Source organism: Leptinotarsa decemlineata, unplaced genomic scaffold, assembly GCF_025532065.1.
Source record: "Leptinotarsa decemlineata unplaced genomic scaffold, Ldec_3_MD MMD2_tig00002082_RagTag_RagTag, whole genome shotgun sequence".
In the NCBI taxonomy this organism is placed as follows: Eukaryota; Metazoa; Arthropoda; class Insecta; order Coleoptera; family Chrysomelidae; genus Leptinotarsa; species Leptinotarsa decemlineata.
The window spans coordinates 1294268-1319332 of NW_027412573.1; the positions used below are offsets into that span (position 1 = coordinate 1294268).

The 25065-nt window shown below is 34.3% G+C and overlaps 1 protein-coding gene across 2 annotated transcripts; it reads left to right on the forward strand.

Annotated features, from left to right (window-relative positions):
• The first annotated feature begins 212 nt into the window (after positions 1 to 212).
• On the forward strand, positions 213 to 23711 carry LOC111504706 (uncharacterized). Of its 2 annotated transcripts, none has more exons than XM_074176793.1 (8): positions 213 to 643; positions 727 to 909; positions 6899 to 7434; positions 9268 to 9505; positions 11595 to 11905; positions 15369 to 15867; positions 16726 to 17044; positions 19456 to 23711. In XM_074176793.1, exons 1-8 carry the CDS (start codon positions 509 to 511, stop codon positions 20037 to 20039), a joined length of 2805 nt encoding a protein of 934 aa, XP_074032894.1. In that variant the 5' UTR covers positions 213 to 508; the 3' UTR covers positions 20040 to 23711. The 2 variants fall into 2 exon arrangements, with proteins under 2 accessions (XP_074032894.1, XP_074032895.1); XM_074176794.1 differs by having other exon boundaries at positions 19459 to 23711.
• The last annotated feature ends 1354 nt before the right edge of the window (positions 23712 to 25065 follow it).

Consider the following 25065-nt stretch of genomic DNA (forward strand, 5'->3'; position numbering starts at 1 on the left):
AGAAATTATGAATTTCTGAAAAAACTCCATACATAAATTTTGAATATTTATCTAAAGATTTGAAAATAATCAAGTAAATAATTCAAAATATTGACAGAATAACACGAAACAAATTATTTCTGGAGAAGTACCACCCTTACTAAAATAAAAGTGATCCTAATGTTGCCTGATTGAACCAATTACAGAACTGTCATGTAGTCGTCCGTCCGGCTGTTATTTGACCGCATCCTCTATACCTCTATCCATGAAGTATTCCAGTTTCCAACCTATCCAACTTCAACTTTTCAAGGGTAGTTCGAGGTACGAGTGTGAGAGTTCGTAAAGATACCGAACTAGCGACTTCTTTCGCAATTTCTTGGAATTACAATTAAAATGGCGGAAATCACTAATAACATGTCAAGTAGTCGGCGTTTTGTTTGAAATCACTATTACTTACTGAATAAGTAACACAATTTTCAAGATTTCGGTTATTTGTGTTGGTGATTAGTTCGTAGGATAATAAATTAAAATGGAGGTGTCGGAAAAATTAGACTGCTCATGTCGATTATGTGACGAAACAAGTGAGAAAATGTTTGGCATTTTTGAGAAAAACGAGGAGGGCATTCAAATCCTGCAGTTAATAAAAGAGTGTCTACCAATAATCGTAAGTAGAGAGACGTTGTTATTTTGCACGTTCAGTTTTCGGAAATTCTGACGGCTGGATTAATATCGACGACCACTTTTCAGATTTACCGAACCGATCCCCTGTCAAAACAGATATGTGAAAGCTGCTATTATAATTTGAATTCTCTGAGCGCTTTCAAGAAAAATGCTTTGAAAACCGCCGACAACCAGAAGGATAAATTGAAAACAGATTCTGATCCTGATGACAGGGATGTTCAACTTTTTTTAGGATGTGGAGAAGATATGGTAAGTTGGATGTACCTGTTCAAAATGAAAAACTGTGTGTACAGTGTGAGTTTGAGGGTCTAGCCTACTATTTTTTCGCTTTGATTTTCACTAAGAAGAATTGAAACATGGTGTGACTACTGACTTGTCATTTGTTGTTAGATGGCATATGAATCATAATCTCCTACATATCCAACGATTTGAAATGTGTTTTTAATGTTAATTGGGGTAATTCTATACTTTATAATGTCCAAATGGTTCACTCGATTTCATTTACATGTTCCACTTTTTAAAAACAACAATTAACATTGCTGTTTGTGTGACGGTCAGAGGAAAGTGGAGGGGTCAACACGATAGTTTAATATTTAAACAGGTATTTGAGTACCCGAGAGGTGGATGTTTGTTTTTGGCTCATTCTAGGAATTTCAAGTTATTTTGTGAGGTTTTGGCTTAAATTAGGTGTTGATAAAATACCCCTAGTTGCTCAGGACATCTTTGGTCCGCTCCCACAACAAATTTCCAAATGATGAACATCACCTACAGACCGGAGCTGTTATTCAGGCACTTTGAGGTTTGGGTTGGATCTTTTCTGCACTAATGTGAGGTAATACCTCTAAACCGGTTTGTAGGTGATCTGCATCTTGCATAAATGCCTGTCAGATATAATTCAATATCCAGTGTGGTATTACCGGGGAATTAGTTGTAACCAATGCTTGAGTGCAGAGGTGGGTGGTATTATTTTACAATAAAAACTCTGTTATTAGTTCACATGTTGTTACATTACATGTCTCCGTTGAACAAGTGAAAGTGTGAAATTTATCATAGGAAGAGTCTACATTCCCCCTAAATCACCCGAAAAGATTTATGAAGAGCATTGTATAGTGAAATTATAAAACAACAATAAAAATTAATTGGCGCTCCGGGGCGACTTCATTGATTCCAGTGGTGTATTTGCTTTTTCAGCTGCAGGAAAACCTGCAGCACTACATCATCTGAAGATCTTGATCTGCCAATGTCCTCTCTCTCATAAAACAAAATGTAGGGTGTCTCCAGAGGCTCCAACAAATTCAATACATCGCCAGAACACTTAGTAACATGACAGATTTTTTTAAACAGATAGATTACAGTGGATTTAAAGATTTTAGGAACGCCGATTACTTAGGTTTGAATAATTATTGTGCAGGTATAAAATGGGAAATCTGGGAAAAGTGACTTATACAGTTCCTAAATGGTTTTATTCAGATTTTAGATGTTTCATTAGAGATATAAAAATTGCTTGAAAACATTCTTTTGATAATCATAACTATGTGAGTATTATTACTATATATACAACAATTTTATGAGTTATGTACTACTAACGGTCTATGTGCCAACGTAGAAAAAACAAAATTCATATCTTCTATTCCAAGAAATGATATTCATAACTTCAGTTCTTCAATAAAAATCAATGACAAAAGTATAGAACAGGTCACAACCACTAAATTGTTAGGTGTCACAAAATGAGCTGGGAAAGTCATATGAAAATATTAAATAATGAACTGTACTGAGGCAGTTGAAGGGCACGGTATCTAGGGACATATTAATGTTGGGAAGTACCATTATACCCATACCTAAAGTTACAAACACTATAAAAGCAAGTGAATTTAGACCTATTAATATCTTACCACCAATAGAGAAAGTTTTAGAAATAGCAGTATATAATCAATTATTAGAGTTTATTGACAAAAATCAAATCATGTTTAGCAATCAATCTGGTTTTCGAAAAAAACATTCTTGTGAAACAGCACTACAGTTATCATTAACTAAATTTACTAATGAAACAGATAAAGGTAAATATGTTGTAGCTGTCTTTTTATATTTCAAAAGGGCCTTTGAAATGATTGATAGAAGTATTTTGCTTCAGAAGCTGAGAAGATATGGGATTGAGGGGATGGTTTATGAATGGATAAGTAATTATTTATCAAATAGGAAATAGAGAGTACGAGTGAACGATTATTTCTCATCATATATAACAAATCACACAGGAGTACCACAAGGTAGTCTGCTTGGTCCCCTATTATTCATTCTGTATCTGAATGATATTCAATTATTTACAGACTGTTAGTTCATCAACTTATTTGCAGATGATGCCTTATTGGCCTGTACTGGAGTAAATTTAAAAGAAACGTTTGGCAAAATGAATGAAGTTCTAAAGAAAGTAGAAAAATATCTGAAAACCAATCAAATGAAACTTAACGTTAAAAAAACAAAAGCAATGATAATTACTACTAAATTCAAATATAATCAAATGAATACAAACAACATAAATATAAAAATTGAAGATGAACGTATAGAAATAGTAACATCTGTGAAGTATTTGGGATTTCAACTTGATAATTGCTTATCATTCGACGACCACTTCAAATATATTGAAAACAAGTTTGCAAAAAAATTCTATTTCTTCTCAAGAATCGCCAATAACTTATCAACAGATACAAAAATTATGGTATATAAATCAATAATCGAACCCCATTTTGACTACTGTGCATCTATTTTATTCTCTTTTAATTTGAACTAAGTGCAACAAATACAAAAACTACAAAATCGAGGAATGAGAATAATTTTAAAATGTAATAGGTATACACCAATTTCTACCAAGATTATTCTACTGTTCCATGGTTTTCATTTATAAAATATTAAATAAAATGACCCCACCATACTTGCTATCATTGATAATTTTCAATAAGGACATTCATCACCATTCTACTACGCAAAACAGTCACATTCATATAAATAGAACGAATACAAGAAATAGTATGCGCAGTTTATTTTTTAAAGGTTTTGTCCAATTCAATGAGTTACCTGATTCAATTAATTCTACTCTAACATTAAAGATTTTCAAGAGCGAACCGTTAAAATATATTCATGATGGAAATTGAAAAATTCCTTTTTGTTCAGTTCAAATTATGTATGTATATGAAGTTGTATTATTTATATAAATTGTTGATTATATTATATTTCAAGTTAGCTAACCTGTATATTAGGGAATCCTAATTCAATAAAAATAAATTTAAAAAAAAAAAAAATTATACAGCTAACAAATTGTGCAGAATTTCGTATGGACTAAGGGTGGTTCACAAGTATCTCAACAAAGAATTGGAAAAAAATTTATATTTTTTCAACTTTGAGTCTCAAGCTAGATATGAAATCATATTTTGGGGAAGCGATAGTAATATAAATAAAATATTTGTAATTCAGAAAAGAGCAATCAGAATGATGGGTGATTTGAAATATAATCAATCGTGTAGATATGTCTTCAAGAATAATGAGATAATGAAGATATATGCTCTTTATATTTATGAATGATTAATGTTTATATTAAAAAATAGGCATCTGTTCTTTAACAATATTAATCAACATTCCTATGGAACAAGAAGAAATGATTTCGTGCTCCCTATACATAGGTTAACTATAACAGAAAAAACTCCTCATTATATGTCTATGAAGCTGTAAAATATATTGCCTAATTGAATCAAAGATTTGAAGAGCATAAAGAAATTTAAGAAAGAAATAAAAAAATATTCAATAGATTTAGAACCATATAGTGTTAGTGACTATTTAGACCAAATCGAATTATAGAAATGTATATATTTATGAGTACTTCTGAGTTCTTTATTTTTGTTGACATTATTTCATTCTATGTTGTCTGTGTATAAGCTGTAATAGTCGGTATATTTTTTAAATAAATATTATTATTAGTATCGAAAAAAAAATTATACATATATACAATCTTTATACAAAAAATGTGGGAATCTTCCAAAGAAAGGAAGGGAGCATTTACTTCATAGAAGTATTTCTATACAAACACATACACAAAATGGAAGAAAAAGTCTTCTTAAAACAACTGCTTTCTTATAAACATTGATTTACACGACAGAAAAATACTTTCCAAACAAATACTTTTATATAAACACTGAATTATACAAAAACCACCTTCAAATATACAAAAACACTTCTCTTGCATTCCAAACATTCGTTATGGAATTTAATCAGATATAATTCACAGGATTCCTACACAATAAAGTAAATGAAAGATAAAGCACAGCATTCATTCATACAATTACTACTTCATGTCACGAATGAGTTAGATCTACTCATGTCAATGATAACAGTACCTAATGACAATCATTTCCTTAGTTGATTAAATCCCAGCCATAGGAATTTTGTTTGAATTGAAAGGGGATGTTTTTAGGAGAGAGTGATTTTTGAGAAAGGAAGTTTTTGGCTTTCTACTTCTCCATCTTTATACAGAAAAATGGAGGAATCTTCCAAAGAAAAAAAGGAAGCAATTAACTTCAAATTAAACTCTTTAGAAATATGTGTAGATCATTTCTTAAAACCCAAATAGTTTAGAACTAATTATTTCTGTAACGTTTGAAAATTATGTTTTTCAACCAACGAATTAACGAATTTTAACCAGCTAATAGTGATAACAATTTTTCATTGCAATATGATCAGCAGTGGACACAGCAAAAGCAAAACTTTCGAGAAGTTAATTCTCATTTACCCTAAAAAAAATACTGATTTTAACAATGAATACATTTTCAAATTGCAATATTGAAATACATCAATGTTTCATCATCGACAAAGTTACGGTTAAAAATTACTTTAAGTCAAGAAAAGTTTTTTTTAAATATTCGTGATGAAAAGAATTTACATATTTTATTTTTGTGACAAATTTCAACTTAGCCAGCAGTTAAACGAATAGTAGTGTTTATGTCACAAGTAAGAAATGTCTGAACTTCTAAACTTCTTTGTGAAATTACATCAAGTAATGGCCGACTCAATCAGACTGTGATATTTTCAAGTTTTTTGGTCGGTCACTCACTGGAGTTGACCACCGTGCTGGTAGGTGGTTCAAGCCCCAGGCTTAACGATCGATTTTAACTTCCTATCGCCCAACCCGTGTTAGGAATCAAACGTTTAAAGATAAGACCTCGTTAATCCTTAGCTCGTACAAGTTTCGACTTTTTCAGGATAAGAACTTCTTTATTGTTCATTGTAATTGACATGTTCTATACCCAATAGGGAAATATATGATTGATTGATTGACTTTTGAGGGTTGTCGTTCGTAAGGGTGAGATTTTAACAGAGTTCCTTCGGTAGAGAACTATGTGCTTTTATTGACTGATAGTAAGCTCCTTGCTCATATTATGTAGAGTTATGGTTGGTATTAATATTCATATTATTTGGATATTGACCACTATTTCTGGTAAACGGGTTAGAATTTTTTTTTACAAAGCAGACAAGACACAAGAAGTACAAGGAGGACACTGTCAAAATGTCGACTTTACAAAAGAACTCCTCACAAGAGCTTCTTCAATCTAGGTTTAGGAGTGTACTGAAGAACCCCAAATAATATTACCATATGAAATTGGAATGGACATAGTTATATGTTCTCAGACAACAAAAGGAGACTTGATCCCTCAAATATCGAATCATACCACAGGCTCAATTCAGTGTTTAAGAACTCTTTCATTGGAAGAAATGCTTTCATATAGAATAAACTTCCTGAGAAGGTTTTTTCCAAATGGATTTAATCTCCAATGATTCAAATCTAATGTGAATAGCTTCTTTCACACAGGCAAGCTCTTGGAGTGCTTGTGTTTTTCAGAAGGAAGAGTATTGGTCCAAGGATCGAGCCCTGAGGTACACCCTGTCCAATCATGATCCTACTAGATATATAATGATCGATTTGATAGGTTTGACCTAATGAGTTCATAACCCACTTCCCTTACACCTTCCTTTCCAGCTTATTTAGGAGTTTTTCGTGGTTTACCATGTCAGGCCTTTGAGAGATCATAGTACAAGCCTACCGAGGTTTTTTTGCTATCAGAATTTTCTGTTACTTGTTTAACTGCATTGAATATCGATAATTCGGTGGACATTTCTTGTAGAACATTCCAAGTAGGACGCTGAATAGCAAAGGGCTAAAATGAATTTGGTTGTAACTATTTTTCCGTTGTTTTAGGACGAAGCGTCCGAGCTGAAAGACGCCAGCACATCGACAGACGACCTGACCGTTTTTTGCAATCGCTGTAAGCAAGCCTTGTTAGACGGCAACGTCGTAAACGGCGAATTAGAATTATGTACTGACCTCCACAAGGCCATTGCCGAATCTTTAGTTAAAAACAAAGTGAATTCCGAGTCCGCCTCGGAAAAACTATTACGGAGAAGAAAAGTAGTTCCTTTTTACCACGAGTTGGAAGACTCTTTGTGTAGCAGCTTGACGGAATTCACGCATAATACCGAGGGTTCCCAGTGCTTTGAGGAAAATAGCGATACCGATGACTCTATAGATTCCGATGAGATACAAAGACCGAGGAAGAGAAGGAGGATGGTATTCGATGACGATAAATCCGACGAGAACCAAGAAGACAGTGGCGAATCCTCCGCTCAGTTGCAAGGTTGCAAGGAGGGTATGATTATGATAAGGAAACCTTCCGATATCAATGGTGACCGAGAAGAAGATTTGGAGAATATGTTCGCTGATGAGGAAGAATTCAGGTTATTTTTTTTTCTCATGGTTTGATGGAATGGAATATTTTGTCGTTTTATTACACATTTTATATGTTAGCTTCACCTGTATGTATGTTTGTAACTCTCAAGCTTGGGATCTGTATTTGACAGAATTACAGACATTATTGCTTAATCTATTCGCGGGCAGATGGCGCGGTACGTAATCTCGTTGATATATTGATGACATTATTGCTTGATCTATTCGCGGGCAGATGGCGCTGTACGTAACCTTGATATGTCGACATTATTGCTTGATCTATTCGCTGTATAAAAATATCAATTAAGTTTAAAAAGACTGAAAAACACGCTTTTAAATAAAAAGTTTAAAATATATTTACAAGTTATCAAGTAATTATAAAGAAAAATAAAAATAACAAGTGCAGACAAAATAAAAATATAATAAAATATAATAGTCGAAGTTATGTAAAATTTCCAGAACTTTAAAAAGTTCAAAAAATAAAACCCTTATCAGAAGCTGGTCTCAAAGCCTGTCTTCAAAATATTCGACCAAGCTGTAAAACGCTTTTAAGAGCAAAAGTTCTTTTACACGGTTACGGAATACCTTGTAGTTCACTATACTTTTCATTTCGGTAGGTAAATGGTTGAAAATCTTCCGACTCTCAAACAAAACAGAATGTTTTGTTAACGTTGTTATTGGAATAGGCAGAGGTATGTCGTGAATTTGACGGGTAAAGTAGGTATTTTCTGATCTATAGCATGAGACTTACTGTTTCCAAGATAAAAATGCAGTGTAGTCAGTAATTTATTATTGATAAATAGGGGTTTGCGATGGTCCCTAATATTGGCTTTGTAGATGAATTTCACTGGTCTTTTTTGCAAAACGAAAACAGATTGTAGTAACTGTTTGCTACAAAACCCCCCAGAAGGCGACACCATATCTCAAGTGAAATTCGATTAAAGCGTAGTACGCAGTTTTACCAGCAGTTGCTCCCAGTTCTTTAGTGATAACTCTAATGGCATAACAGCTAGATGAAAGTTTTTTGTTCAGATATTTTATATGATCTTCAAATTTCAGAAAGTTATCAATCCAAATTCCCAAGAATTCAGCAGATTGTTTATTTTCTATCATATGGGTTTGAAGGCAGAAATTTCCGTGCACAAATTTAAATGATAGAATGTTCGTTTTGCTGAAGTTAAAATATAGTGAGTTTGAGTCACACCAATACTTAATTTTTTCTAAATCAGCTTTAATGGTACTCTTCAAGGAAACCAAATCCTTTCCATGCCACAATAAAGTGGTGTCATCTGCAAATAGTGTAATTTTACCATCAATATTGATGTTAGGAAGATCATTCACATATAGGAGAAATAAGATAGGACCTAGAACAGATCCTTGAGGAACTCCACGGCATATTTTGGAGAGACTGGATGTTTTATTTCCTACCTTGACAATTTGATTTCTGTCAGAGAGAAAATAGCTGAACCATTCGAGGGTTGGCCCTCTGAAACCATAAAGAAATAATTTCTTCAGCAATATTCTGTGATCTACACAGTCAAAGGCCTTATTATTATTATATATTAGTATATTCGTTATTGTTTTAAACTTATTGAAAAAAAATTAACTTTTTAGTTCGATGTTCCTTAAAAGCGTGTTTTTTAGTTTTTTAAACTATATTTATCTAATGAACACAATCATTTTGTGATTGTGTTCATGAGCTAGACATATACCTATTCTATACAGGACAATTTCAAAAACGAAATATAACGAAAGCGATTACCGAATAATATCCAAGGGTTTCTGTATTTGCTTTTCAAACGGTTAAAGACAGATGATCATAATTATAACCTACTTCGCCACAGGTACCAACCCTTGTCTCTCCTCCAACTTACATTGAACGTGATCAACAAAACCAACGTCCCTGGCTACGAACCGGATGAGTTCACCCTGGAAACGATCTGGCCCAACTGCAACTATTGCGGCGTCCAGTACCCCAACCTGAAAGTCCTCGCCATTCACGAGGCGAGCCACATCGACATCGAGATGGGCGAGAAGATCGATAACCCTATCCCGTGGCATTCATCGCGGGAGTACGCAGAGGTAATGAGGATAATAAATTTATTAGTTAGGAATCCCGAGATACAGAACAATAGCAATGATTATGAAATCTTCATTTTTTCAAAATATAATGGTGCGGAGAAAATGTTGAGAAAATGTAATTTTCATATGTAAAAATGTCTCTTTTGTCTCCAAGGGGGCGCCTCAGTTGAAATATTCAATTATCATTTTTTATAGCACATCTACAACATATAATGAACCTACATACAAAATTTCAGCCTCAAAAAATATAGTGGTACGGAGAAACGGTGAAGAAAATTAATTTTCATATGTAAAAGCGCCCCTTTTGTCCCCAGGGGGGCGCCCCAGTTGAAATATTCAAAAATCATTTTTCATTGCACATCTACAGCACATAATGAACCTACATACCAAATTTCAGCCTCCAAAAATATAGTGGTGCGGGGAAGATGTTGAGAAAATTTAATTTTCATATGTAAAAATGTCTATTTTGTCTCCAAGGGGGCGCCTCAGTTGAAATATTCAATAATCATTTTTTATTGCACATCTACAACATATAATGAACCTACATACAAAATTTCAGCCTCAAAAAATGTAGTGGTGCAAAGAAACGGCGAAGAAAATATAATTTTCATATGTAAAAGTGTCTCTTGTGTTCCCAGGGGGCGCCCCAGTTGAAATATTCAAAAATCATTTTTCATTGCACACCTACAACATATAATGAACCTACCTACAAAATTTCAGCCTCAGAAAATATAGTGGTGCGGAGAAACGGTGAAGAAAATGTAATTTTCATATGTAAAAGTGCCCCTTTTGTCCCCAGGGGGGTGCCCCAGTTGAGATATTCAAAAATCCTTTTTCATTGCACATCTACAACATATAATGAACCTACATACAAAATTTCAGTTTTGAAAAATGTAATGTGCGGAGAAATGATGAAGAAAATGTAATTTTCATATGTAAAAGTGCCCCTTTTGTCCCCAGGGGGGCGCCCCAGTTGAGATATTCAAAAATCATTTTTCATTGCACATCTACAACATATAATGAACCTACATACAAAATTTCAGCTTTGAAAAATGTAATGTGCGGAGAAATGATGAAGAAAATGTAATTTTCATATGTAAAAGCGCCCCTTTTGTCCCCAGAGGGACGCTCCAGTTGAAATATTCAATAATAATGTTTTATTGCACATCTACAACATATAATGAACTTACATACAAAATTTCAGCCTCAAAAAATATAGTGGTGCGGAGAAATGATGAAGAAAATGTAATTTTCATATGTAAAAGCGCCCCTTTTGTCCCCAGAGGGACGCCCCAGTTGAAATATTCAATAATAATGTTTTATTGCACATCCACAACATATAATGAACTTACATACAAAATTTCAGTCTCGAAAAATATAGTGGTGCGGAGAAACGGTGAAGAAAATGTAATTTTCATATGTAAACGCGCCCTTTTACCTCAACGGGGGGCGCCCCAGTTGGAATATTTGAAAATTCTTACTTACTGCGCATCTAAGACCTAAGAACTTATATACCAAAATTTAGCTTCCTTTGACTCACCAATACAGAGAAACTATAAGTATAGATTTTCTACTTGTCTTTGAAATCTTTTGAAGTTCTCGTAACTTTTGAATAAATTAATTTCCCTCCTTATTGCATTTTTTCAACTTTTTCATTTGCTACAATAGCTCTTCTAAGTTATATTTATGTTCCTTTTCGGCTTTCTCTAATTGATCATCTTTTTCTTATAATAGTCGTTCATTAATTTTTGAAGTTTGTCGGATGCTCTGTGTAGTTCTTCTTCCTCAGTTATATTTTTTGCGCACATTATCTAGAACATATGATCTTATGAGATTCTAGCAGGTGAAAGGTTTTTTCCTTTCTATGCAGCTGTAGTGGAAAATATTGAAACACTGATTTTTTTTTTTTGTATGATTTGACTTTGAGTTTTTTATATTAGACTTCAATTTGTTTTCACTTGTAACAGTATAATAGATTTTGAACGTAATTCATTACATTGGACTAGACATTCATGAAACAGTTAATTCATAGTTTTCTTCCAGTGTACGAGTCACATGAACATGAAGGTATAATCATTTATTTGTTTAGGTGCGCAACAAGTGGCTGAACTACTTTGACGAAAACGGTTACGAAGATGAGGACATCGTCATAGATGACATTGTCAGTACGGACAACCTGGAGGATACTGGGGACGGACTGTTGATCCCTGTCGACGATAAGGAGGGTGGAACGCCAGCTGTTCTCAAACAGCTCACTGGAGACGAGCAGATCGTGCTGGACGGTACACAACCCATGGTGAATAATGTCTATCTCGGTGACTACTCCAAGGATGATAGGAAGCTGCTGTACCAGTCGATGAGGGTGCAAGGTGTCAATAAGAAGTTTTGTCCGTTGTGCAGGTGAGTTACTGTCTGAAAAACTATTTTGCCTTGTGGTTGAGCCAAAGATTGTAAATTACGAGAAATAGGAGAGCCAATCAAATTTCATGTTGACTGTTGAGTTATTTGAAGAATTTCTTGAGGCGCGTTAAATTGAGTATTTGGAAGTCTCAGTATCCGGCTCTAAGGACCAAAGTTTCTGTGCCACTGATTTACCGAATCTATCCAACATCCACACTAACATTGATATTATAATAACATATGATATTGGTAAACAAAAAAGTTACTGATATATTTCCACTTGAAAACATATCTAAATTCAACTACTTGCTCATAGAAAAAATATTCGAGTTTTCCATTGTTTATAACAGTTCAAATAATCTCTATATTGTATGCATCTACAGAGCACCTGGCACTGATTTAAAAGCTTTTTTGGACAGTCTCGAAAATCTATTATCGCAATTATCTATTCATGCCAAAATTATAGTAGCTGGCGACTTTAATATAAATTATTCTGATACAAAATCAAGAGAATTTCATGATTTAAACAACTTACTCCTATCATTTAACTTTTCGATGCATGTTAAAAAACCTACTAGAGTGTCTCAATATTCAGCTAGTACAATTGACTATGTATGTAGTAACTTCATTGACGATGTCACTGCTTCAGTTATTCCTGCAGGTCTTTCTGATCATGAGGCTGTTACTTTCTCCATTTCATTGAATACCCACAAAGAAAGCTCTAAAAAAAAATATGGCAGAATATATAGCAAGGAAAATTTCAATAATTTCCAAAATAGTTGTGAGAATACACACTGGAGTATTAGTCCTAATCCGACTGAAGCTCTATCGATGTTTCATAGACAATTGATTCAGCTTTTCAATGACAGTTTCCCGATGCGAAAATTAAAAAAATCATGCAAAAAACCGTGGATTACCAACGGTATCCGAATATCAGCCAAAAACTTGAGATCATTGCATATGCTCAGGAAATATAATAATAGTGAATTTCTCTCGACATATTTCAACAAGTATAGAAGAACTTATAGAGATGTTATCAAAAGCGCTAAAGAAAAATACTATAAATCCAGATTCGAAAAAAGCCGAAACACACCAAGAGAACACTGGGAAATAGTAAATGACTTGAGGGGAAAACATAATTCTTTATCACCTCCTATTAATATTGACCCAGATTTTCTCAACAATTATTACTGCACAATAGCTGAAAAAATCACCGAAAACTTGGATAATCATACTGATCCTTTAAATTACCTTCAAAATGAACTTCCATATAACTTTTTCATGGGGCCAACTGATATTCACGAACTGAGAGAAACATTCAAACAATTAAAAAATAAAAAATCGGGAGGAATAGATGAAATCTCCGTGAATATATTCGAAAGTTTACCTGATACTGCACTACATATCCTGGCAGAATGTATAAATAAGTCCTTCGAATTGGGGATATTTCCATCCTTTTTGAAAGAAGCATTAGTAATCCCACTTCACAAAGGTGGTGCAAATGACGATCCATCAAATTACCGTCCAATTTCCCTTTTATCTACACTATCGAAGATCATAGAAAAACTCGTTAAACAGAGAATGATGAAGTTCTTACAGAAATATAACATACTGTCGCAATGTCAATTCGGTTTTCAAAATTCGAAAAGCACTACTGACGCTATATTTTCTTTTCTTGAAAATGTCTATCTCAGCCTGAATCACGGCGGGGTAGTTGCAGCGGTATTCTGTGATTTTTCAAAAGCATTTGATTGCGTGAATCACAGAGTACTGCTGAGTAAACTGCATCATTATGGATTCAGGGGAATTGTCTACAAATGGTTCGAATCATATCTTAGTGACAGGAAACAAATTGTGAAGATTTCCGGGAAGTGTTCGGATTATTCTCCTGTCAAATCAGGAGTTCCTCAGGGATCGGTACTCGGACCAATATTGTTTCTATTATACCTTAATGATCTAACATATTTACCAATCACAGGACGATTCACATTATTTGCGGACGATACCACTATCCTATGGCATGGAAAAAATGTGGATGTTCTAAAAACAGTTATTTCCAATGAACTCAGCGAAATCGAATCTTGGTGTAACTCAAATAATCTTTGTTTCAATGTGGAAAAAACTAATATAATTACCTTCAAATTCGAATTCGAAAACTTGGTCTTAGGAACACATCAAGTAGAAAACAAAACGAGCACTAAATTCCTGGGTATACACATTGACAGAAAGTTAGGGTTTGTGGAACATATAACGTCCTTGAAAAAAAGACTAGCATCGGGCTGTTATGCTATTAGAGTAGTGACAAACGAGCTTGGTACAGCTATTGGCAGAAACACATATTTTTCACTCATAGAATCCCATATTAGATACGGACTACCCTTTTGGGGTTTTTGTAGGAAAACCTTATGGAATTCTGTGTTCATTCTACAAAAGAGAGCAATCCGTTATTTGTACAAGGCCAAAGCAAGGGATCACTGTAGACCACTATTCATCAAGCATCAAATTCTTACGCTTACATGCCTTTTCATTATGGAGACTGTATGCTTGATTCACAACCGACATTTATCAAATGATAACCCATTAAATCCCAGGCACACCAGAAATAACTGCCATATCTCCCTGCCAATACCTAGGTCGACTCAAATTAAAAATTCAATAATATACGAAAGCAAAAAAATGTACAATCATTTGCCTGAACATTTTAAAGCAATCGGAAATAAAAAAAAAATACAGGAAGGAGATAAAAGTATTTCTCATTTCAAAAGCGTATTATGACCTGCAGGAATATTACAATGACCATTTTTAATCATTTATATTTGTATAAAGATATAGGTATCAAATTCATGTCTAGATATTGTTTTGTAATTAGTTTCGAATATATGTGAGTGAATGTCATCATTCTATTTGTCATGGTTGTGCTTATTTATATGGACATTTTATATGGACATTTTATTTATACATATGTGTGTATATATATGTGTATGTGTATGTATATGTGTGTGTATATATATGTGTATATAAATAATTATTCATCTTTACATTTTATATTTTCATATTTTTTGTCTCATATGTATTGGACACAGTGGATATCCACTTCATTGTTATTTATTCACTTTGTCAATAAGAATAATTATTCTTGGACAATAAAGTACAGTTTGATTGATTGATTGATTGATATATATCTAGTGTTTGAAATCAATATTGTTGTTTTTCATGACTTCAGTGTAGGATATATAAGTTGACTTGTGGCTCTTGTCCAAAACTTTATATTGGCCAAAGCGGGAGAACCTTTTCGCAACGTCATAGTCTCGAGTTGTGATACTTGTCCTAGTGGTTCAAATATGCTGTTCTCAGAAATTGATTTTTATCCGGCTCGAAGGACCAATTTTTTCACTTACTTGAATCCTATTCTTCCAGTGCCTGAATAATACATCGATGCATCATATAACATGCAATTTTTCAGATACACTTTCAAAGATAATTGGGCGATAGAGAGCCACTATTTCTCGCTGGCCTGCTACTATACTTGCCGTTACTGCGGCATGCGCTTCAACAAGCAACGCCACAAATTCACCGAGCACGTCGACGAACACAAGGCCCAGAACCACGACATCTCCGAAAAGGTGTACGCCGCTAGCAAGCTGAGCAACATCATCCCCAAGGTGATTCACCCTCCGAAACCCCGTAGGATAGTCGTGACGCAACACAATCCACCTCCGCAGATGCTTGCGCAAAACAGCCAGCAACAAAATGCCACGCTGAACAGTTTGCTACAGCAACAGCAACAATTCAATGCCTCGGCGCAACAGCCCGTCAAGTTGAGGAGCTTCATGGAAAGGAAGACGCTCCAGCCGAACTTGCAGAACGTGAAGATTAAGGAGGAGCCGCAGGACCAGAGAGAGGTCATCACATCGCAGTCTATAACCGGCAACCAGGCATTTTTCTGCAGGAAGTGTTACAAGGTATGTTTGCTTATTATTCAAAATATCCGGCTCGAAGGACCGAACGAGTGTTATATTTGCCTCTAATTCTCCAGTTGAGTAATTCTCTATTGATTGGCCCAAAATGGAAACATAGGGTCACTTTTCAGTGGATTTCAAAATAAATGCAATTCTTTTTTGGAAGGTAGGTACGTTTTTATTGCTTTGCTGACCAAATTTGGATACATAAATTGATGATGCATGTGTAATCTTTTCATTGGCCCGATTGAAGAATAGTGATGACATTGAACAGCATAAAACAACAATCAGATAAACTTTCACTTTACCTTGTATTTGAATTGACCAGCTGCAACCATTGTGAAATCAGGCAAACAATTATCTTTTTTCTTCAATTTTCCTGATGTTTTTAATTTATCTGTCTTACTTTGTACGTTAACACGTGTTATCCGGCTCGGAGGACCAATAATTTGATTTTAGAGATTTATATCGCCTTTTTTTAATTTCTAGATGAAATTATTCTTTCATAAAGAGTTATGGTATGAAATATCTATGGCTAAAACTCTAATAGTATTATTATTTTTCCATTTTGGGAGTTATATCATAAGTATAATTCAGTTCAGTTTGAGAAGCCTAAAGAAAAATTATTTTTACTGCACGTTGTCCCATCTGTGGCAGAAAAAACCGATTTTATCACATCTTTTTAAGTCATTGCTCACTATTTCAAACTACGGTATCCGGTACGATGGACAAATGTTAGGAAATTGATGATTTCTCATTCGAGTTTATAGTCTTTTCGTTGAGTACCAAGTATTAAATTTTAAATTTAGTTTTATTCTTTACATCTGCAAGTTCTGTTGTTATTCATGTATTTTTTCTTAGGTTTTCTTCAAATTGGACGAGTTCAACATCCACAGCAAACAATGCGACTACAACCAGTTCCCGCAGTCGCGGAACTTGGCCCCGAAACCAGGATACCCCTCGAAGAATGGAGAAGTTTCGCCGGCAGGTCGCCCTCTGCGAAATTGCGCCAAAGAAATCGGTCCGTACAAGGACGAGGCTTACCTGCCCGATTCGGTGCTGAAAGAACCGAAACAGCAGTCATCTCCGCAGAGCTTCGTTTGCTTCATCTGCAACACGCCCTTTCCCACTATATATTCGAGGAATAGTCACATGCGTATCCACAAAGGTGAAACGCAAGGTAAGTAGACGTACTGATATTCGCAAACAATGTATATCAGTTATTATCGAACCTCTCAGATTTATCATAAATCCCATCTCTCTGATGGGATTTTTTCTTTGGTTCTGGTAAATTTCTGCTGGAAAACTACTGCTTCCCCGGCTAATACCGCGCTGGATATTGAATTATATCCGACAAACATGTATGCAAGATACCCTCGCGGATGTTTCTCGTTCATCCAGCAGCAGTTTCATAGGATGCTGCTGAAATTATTTGAGTAGATCACCTATAGACTGGTATGTCCAGCGTGGTATTAGTTGATGCTATGTTTCCCCTACTGGAGAACATATACATAAGGATCAATGAAGGCGAGTCAGTCGTAGCTGTGTTTTGTGACTCCATTCTGATTTATTTGAGTCTCACTATAGGGTAAGATGTCCAAGTCTCGAGTTCTGTCATGTGGAATACCCCAAGGTTTGGTGCTGGGACCGCTGGTACATCTTCTATAATTGACCTTGCCTAAATAAAAATAAAATTTACTCTTTTTGCTGATGACACCATAATAGTATGGCATAGCAAAGACATTACTGAACTGAATGACTTTGTTACAGCAATCAATTCAATCAGCAATGAATTCAAAGAAGTTGATGGATCTATTAGTAAGCACTGCTCAGATGCCTCGCAACTGAAGCTGGGTGTGCCACAGGGTGGTGTTTTGGCCCCAATACTATTTACATTTTCATTGCTGACATAGTGGAATTTTTACCTGAGTATAACATCACGCTGTATGCTGATGACTCATCTTTTCTTGTCTCCCAGGAATGCAGTGAAATGAATGAACAAGCTTGTAACCATCTTCTTGGTAAAGTAGGATTATGGTTTTCAGCTAAAACTACATTTCAATATAGAAAAAACTGAGTATCTAATCCTTTACACCAGACAAAGAATAATAAACAATCCACTATCAGTCAAAAACTGAATGATTTAAATATTACCAGAAAATCAACAACAAAATTCTTGGGAATAACCTTAGAGGACGATCTCAGCTGGAATGAGCGTATCACACCAACTATAAATAAATTAAATATAAAAATATATCAAATTCGATGTATGCGGAATGTGGTTGATATCGCCAGTCTGAGAAATGTCTACTTTGCTGAAATCCACTCTATTCTACTTTATGGTATTTTACTATGGGAAAACTATCCGACTGCACAGTATATATTTATTTATTATTATTATTATTATTAAAAAAGCTCTAAAACAACACATTTTAAACTTATCATTTCAACCTGTTTCTTTAAAAAAAATTTAAAATACTTAAAAAAGAGGAATGAAATAATGCATTCAACATTTAAAGGGATTCGTTTCTATTTCACCATTTGGCAACATCGGTTATAGCTAATAAAGGACAATGAATCTGTTGCCTGTATGAGACAAACAAAGATGACATATTTCAGAGGCGTGCTGTTCTGTTTACTTATGTTCCGAGTTCCGAGACATTCTGTGACATATCACATTTTGTGCACCTAACCTATTTTCCTCTATATAAATAAATAACAAAACAACTGTTGTTTATGTAGCTTTTGGAGGTGGCATTGAACTATAACTTATATTTTGCCTTAATTGTTGATTTATAAAGATAATTTTCCCTTTTTTAAAGTAGAATATCTAGGTAACCTGAACTCCGATCTAATATCCTAGGCGCTGTTGCCAATATGTGAATTAGAAACAAATCCCTTTAAAAATTGAATCCCAACATTTGAAACATCCATTTGAATACTTTTCGAAGTGAATTTGAAAACTCATGAATTAAACTCAACTTCATTTTGTTCAAACTTGCATTTGCTGTAATAACTCAAGTTGAGGAACATTCCCCATTATCCACGGCATTAAAATTCAGCCTACACACTTCAAATTTCGAAACTCCCTAAAACGCTTTGTGCAAAAAAATTTATTATATAACATTGATGGATTTTTAATGTAACTTTTTAAGCAAATAATTTATATTGCTGTTCTTTTTTGATGTTTTGTAGTTACGCACGTAGTCTTTACTATATTTATATACATGTACTAAGACATTAAATCCTGACATGTTTTATACCTTAATGGCTCCTTTGAATGGATAAACTGATTTGATAAACACGATCTCCTTAACCTATTCCCAGAAGGTCAATAATGAAGAACTCTGAAATAATACTAAAAAAATGTTTAATCACTTGCCAATAGATGTTCATTCCTTATTTGTATATACTAAATTTATGAATGCCCTAATCAATCTACAAAGTAAAGTTTATATGTCTATTTCATTCTGTTATACTTCTCCTATTTTGTTTTTTATTATTTCTACAATAACTTTATCGATCAGACTTGTTTCTCCTGACAATGAAGCATATAGATATATCTTTCCAATAAAATTCTCTTATCCGAAGCAGGTAACAACTTCAAGCCCCGGATCCATCTGAACCAACTGAATTACCGCATGCCCCCGCAACACCAGAACAACCAACACTATCAGCAACATCACCAGCAGCAGCAGCAGCCCATGATGCCCGTCGATGTGATGATCAAGCAGGAGCCGATGGACATGCCCATGGAGCCGATGGTGGAAATCCACGAGCCGGAACAGGGCAATTTTCCGGATTCCATAGGCGATGGAGCGGTCAGCATCACGCCCATCAGCAAAAACCCCAAGCAGAGGCCAACGATCAATCCGAACGTTATGAAGATTGTGCAGAGCAACCCGAACCTGTCGATTAAGAAATCTCCGGAGAAATTCCCGCTGGCTCATCCGCAGATGCCGAGCGGATCGCACCTACAGATGCTTTCGCTACCTGATCCCGACAGAACTTACAAGTGCTCGTCTTGTTGGGAAGCTTTCGCTAACAAGTCACACCTCTATTTCCACAAGAAGAACCAGTGCGAGGGCTCGCGGTTGCCGTGTCCTTTCTGCAAGAAGCGCTTTGGCACAGAGGCGGAATACAGTTCGCATATATATTACAGCCATCCTGAGTAGGACGACGGGCAAAGACACTTTTTAGAGTATTATATTTCCGAGTCGGTGGCAAGGTCGAGTTGGGTACTGGTGATTAGATGTTTGAAGGTATGTTTTTTACGTTCGACAAGGTAATGACAGAGTGTTCTTGGAGACGAGTGTGAGGTGATTACAAAGTTTGCCCAACGTTAGTTGGGCAAAGTGACCTCAGTGATATTCTGATTTCTCCTCAGGGTAAATTAGTCTGGTTGGTGATTGAAATAGGTGGTTGAGGTGTGATTGAGGAAAATTCATGAAGTGTCATGAGCCTGTCCTAATAATTTCTGAAAGAAAATACCCCGTTCGATTAGAATTGTTGACTTTTTGTCATTATCGACCGTAATGTTGACACTCTTTGATGATACAGTTCTTGAGGAGGGAAGATAGTAGGATCATTATGATTTAATTTGTCTCCGACACTTTCTTATAGTTACTTGAAAACTTCAATTATTTCCTGCTTGTTAGAATTCCTAAAAAAGTAGTATTTGTGAACCTTTCGTTTTATGTTTTGTTTTAAATTGTTGATTTTTATTACGACCGGAATTTTAAATTTATCAATAATATTTTTATTTTGATAGTTATGACTATGGGTCACCTCTGATTTTTAGTAATTGAATTTTAAAGAAGAGTTCTCAATAATTCAGAAAAGTCACTTATAAATATGAGAATGCATATAATATGTCACTTGTGACAGTCTAAAATGACTTGATTGTGATCAAGTACTCCAGATTCAAAAAACACTTTATTTGTGAGATTTTTCTTTTCAACAGTTTCACAAGTGTTTCTTGAATAAATCCATTGATGTAGAAAATTGAACAGAGCATTATTTTCGTTTTACCTGAAATGAAAAATACGTATCGAAAAAAAAAAAAAAAAAAAAAAAAAAATTAATACCAGAGAGTTCAAATGGAGAACAATACAACAGTTTGGAAAAAATGTAAATTCCTCAAATGAATTATGTATGGAATGAAAATAACATTCTTTGTTCTTTTTTACTTTCATGATTTTTTTATGTTGGATGAAAATTAAGTATGTTGAATTGACCTAAACAACTATAAAACATTCTAACTATAGTAGCTTAAACTATTCTCTATGCGAGCTTTTAGAAAACATCAATTTATAAACAAGACAAGTATCACAATAAACGATAGAAAAAAGCCTTCGGTCTGATTTTATATACATGTATATGAACGTATGTATCACTACAATCATTTAAAAGAAAGCTTTATCTTTCATTAAATCTCACGGGGATTACTTTGAAGGGGACAATATAGAAATTAATGAAAACAACAAATGAAACAAACAAACAAATGAAAACAACAAATGAAATTAATGCAAACAACAAATCTCGTATATTGTAACATCTAGTAATAGAGGTGCCTATTTTAGCTGTACTTGCTTCTTTCAATAAATTGATAGATGTAGCCGTACCATGTAGTAATGGCTATACATTCTATTTTCTTTTTGGTTGAAATTCATGCAAATCAATAAATATTATTATTATTGTGTATCAAAGACGTTAAAATTTATATTTCAATTCAAGGTTGGATATAAGATATCGTCTTTCATGATTGCATTTTGTGAATTTATATAAAAACAAAAATTAAATGAAAAACAGGGAACTCAGTCAACACTTCCAAAATACAAATCATGAAATTATTAAACAACAATAAAAATTGTTTGGCGTTCCGGGGCGACTTTATTGATTCCAGTGGCGCATTTTTTTTCAGCTACAGGAAAAACCTGCAGCACCACATCATCTGAAGATCTTATCTGCCAATGTCCTCTCTCTAATAAAACAAAATGTAGAGTGTCTCCAATACATCGCCAGAACACTTCGTGACACGACTATCGTCAAACTTAAACCGGTCCGTTTTCTCTTTGACCGAGGCGTAATAATGACCAAATTCAACGCCAGAACCACAGTGAACAGTGACTGCATGATTGAAGTGTTCATCTAATTCGAACCTTCGTAAGAGTTTGGTGCTTACGTCAGAGGTTGAGTCATCTTTAAAGATCATCGTTGTTATTATTAGATTAACTGGTGCCTCAGCTATACTTGTTTCTACCAGTCAGTTAGCTGAGAAATGTCTTTTGATTTGTATAATCTGGCATTCATCCCATAGAGTGTTTTTTTTTTTTTGTAAAAGGTCCAGAACTAAGATGAATAATAATCAAAATCCATATTCATAATTTCACGATTTGTATTACTTTCTTCTTTACTACTTCCACCATAGTGTTAATAAACATCCATAAATAATGAATGTCCTGTGTCGAACTGATTTCATTCTGTATCTGACATTTTTTTCTGCATCATGAACTGCCAAAGTGGGATCGTCAATGTCATCGTCAGAATTCCATAATGAATAATCAAATTCCTCTTGTCTATGAGAACGCTAAAATTTACGTTTCTTATCCTCCCCAGAATAGTGTCATCAATTTTTTTAATCAGCACTCGCCCGATAAACACAATTCACATATTTTACTTTGTGAGTTTTCTCTATTTAGGTATGTCTGCATGTTGCGGTTTTCTACACTGTAAAACTGTTAACTCAAATACATTGATCATGAATATTCATTGCGTAAAGATTCTTTTGGAAGATATCTACTCTGTACCTATGAGTTTTTTCTCAACACCAAACTGTTATTTTAACACCTCGACACGTGTTTCGATCACCAAGTGATCATCTTCAAGAGGAAGAGCAAACTCCACTAATATTCATTACTGCATCACATGTACCGACACTGTTATTGTATGGTGTCAGTCAGAATATATAATTCTGACGGGAGTTGATTTTGAAAACTGTCATTTTGAAACAATTGGGAGAAAATTATTTTGTGGTCACCGCAATTGTCTAAAATTCATCTTCACATACTTTGCTCATAGATTTTACGTTTCATGTCACAGAACGTATTATGAAATAGCGTGTGTTAACTCAGGGAAATGAAGACACTCTGGAAATCAATGATTAGTGCAATAAGAGAAGAAAGGGCTTATTGTATGGAATTCAATATTTGTAATTATAATTGAATCTTGGGAAGACTTTTCAAGTTTTAGGCGTGTGTGTTTTTATGAGAATCTTGTGCGATTGTTGTTTACCTGAAAAACGTACCTTCAAAGACGTCTGAGACTTGAAGTTGAAGTCTTTGTATAAAGTTAACCACAAAGTCTGCGTATGTGCTGCAACACTCGAATTTGGCACCGTTTCGATAACTATTGATCATATTTCTTTACCCTACCTACGTAAGTAAGACTTAATCATTTTACTTTAGTTGCCTGTTCGATTGAAGATTCCAAATTGCGTGTTTGATATTATACAAGAAGTATTTGTAAGATATATTATCTTAGAATCTCCGGCTGAAGGACAAAATTGATTTTTTTGTCACTGGAACTTGTTGTGGTTATTTATTTTTTATGTTATATGTAGTATTCGATTTATACGTAACTATTGCTATTTTATTTTTGTATAAATATATTTTTTTAAGGTTTTACTTTAGTCAGTCACTTCCGGTTTTTAATCGAGCCCCGCATTCTCAGCTCACAATTTTTGTGTATCTTTTTGTATAATTAGTTGTCACGTACCCTCCTGTTTTTATTTCTATTGTAAATATTTATGATAGATTTTCTGACGTAAATAAACCATATATTTAATATTTCAAGTTGTTTTATTGATTCCATTATTAGTGCAAAACTGAATGATTTGTATGTCCTTGAAAATTTCTGATGAAGTCTATACTAACCTATAATTTTATTTGCTGCAACTAATTTTCGAGCATAGTGCATCAAAAAAGATAGAATCACTTCTCAAAAATGTGTACTGTTACTATAGTTCCTGTAAAGTGAAATAACCAAAAAAAGTTCAAGTTGAGCCAAAGATAAGGGAAAACCATGAAGTCAGCGCCATCTAATAATATATTTATTACCATACCATAGTCGCGTGCTTTCTGTAGTCAATCTCCCATTGTGGGGAACTTTGTTTTTCGCCTAATCATCTAACTTTTTTTTGCAAGACAATTGGTCTTGGAAACGTTTCCTTTCGTCTTCCAAATAACGGAATATTACCAGAAATATCTCGCACAAGAGAGGGCATTTTATATTATAATGTTGGCTAAGCTGGAATTCTTGGTCATCTGTCAAAAAAATGTACAAAAAATATTTGTACTCATTTAATTTTAACATTCAACAGCAACGCTGGAATCAAACTGCGAACGAAAATGTGAAATATTTTGAAATAATTGAATTTTCGAATCTGTCATTTAAATAGAGTAGCCAACCATAAAACACCAACTGTATCATGTATCATATTTAGTAATGTGAAATACGGTCTGTACTTTAGGCACGGAATATCTTATAGAAGGGATACTAAGCACGGAACAGGAACATTTTGAGAATCTCAAAGATATTATTGGCAACCTAAAAATTTCGTCAGGTGATTACTTGAACATGGTGAAATTAAGCTTGTTTGGTTGAAATTGGCCTAACAACTTGCCGGAAGGACACCTTAATAACTCCTCGACTGCAATCAAATGAATTATGTATCTGATGTTTCAAATAATTTGAAGTTACCGCTAAAAATAATATTAAACCCAGAGTAACTCTATTCTTCAACATCAAAGTGTCGACAGGGCAAAGAACTTGAGGCTCATTTTTGTTACGGTGCATATGAAATTGGATTCTTAGGTCAAATGCGGAACCCTTCTGATTGCTTATATGAAGAATTTCACCAATGGTGGCCCTTCTCAAACTATAAACTGTTGATACAATAAATTATTTTCGCTAATGGGAAGCAGGAAAAATCACAAGTTTGTGAAAACAATTGACAGGACTTTGTTCAACCATTTGACTTAGTTCTTATATATCCGATAGACGTCGTATATGGACAATAAGCTTCTCAACATTGGCTGGATTATTTTAATAGCTGAGGCCAAATAATGCGAAACAGAATCTCGTTCCACGCTTAGACAAGGAAAGATATATGGACTCGTAACAACCAACAGCATGCTGAGG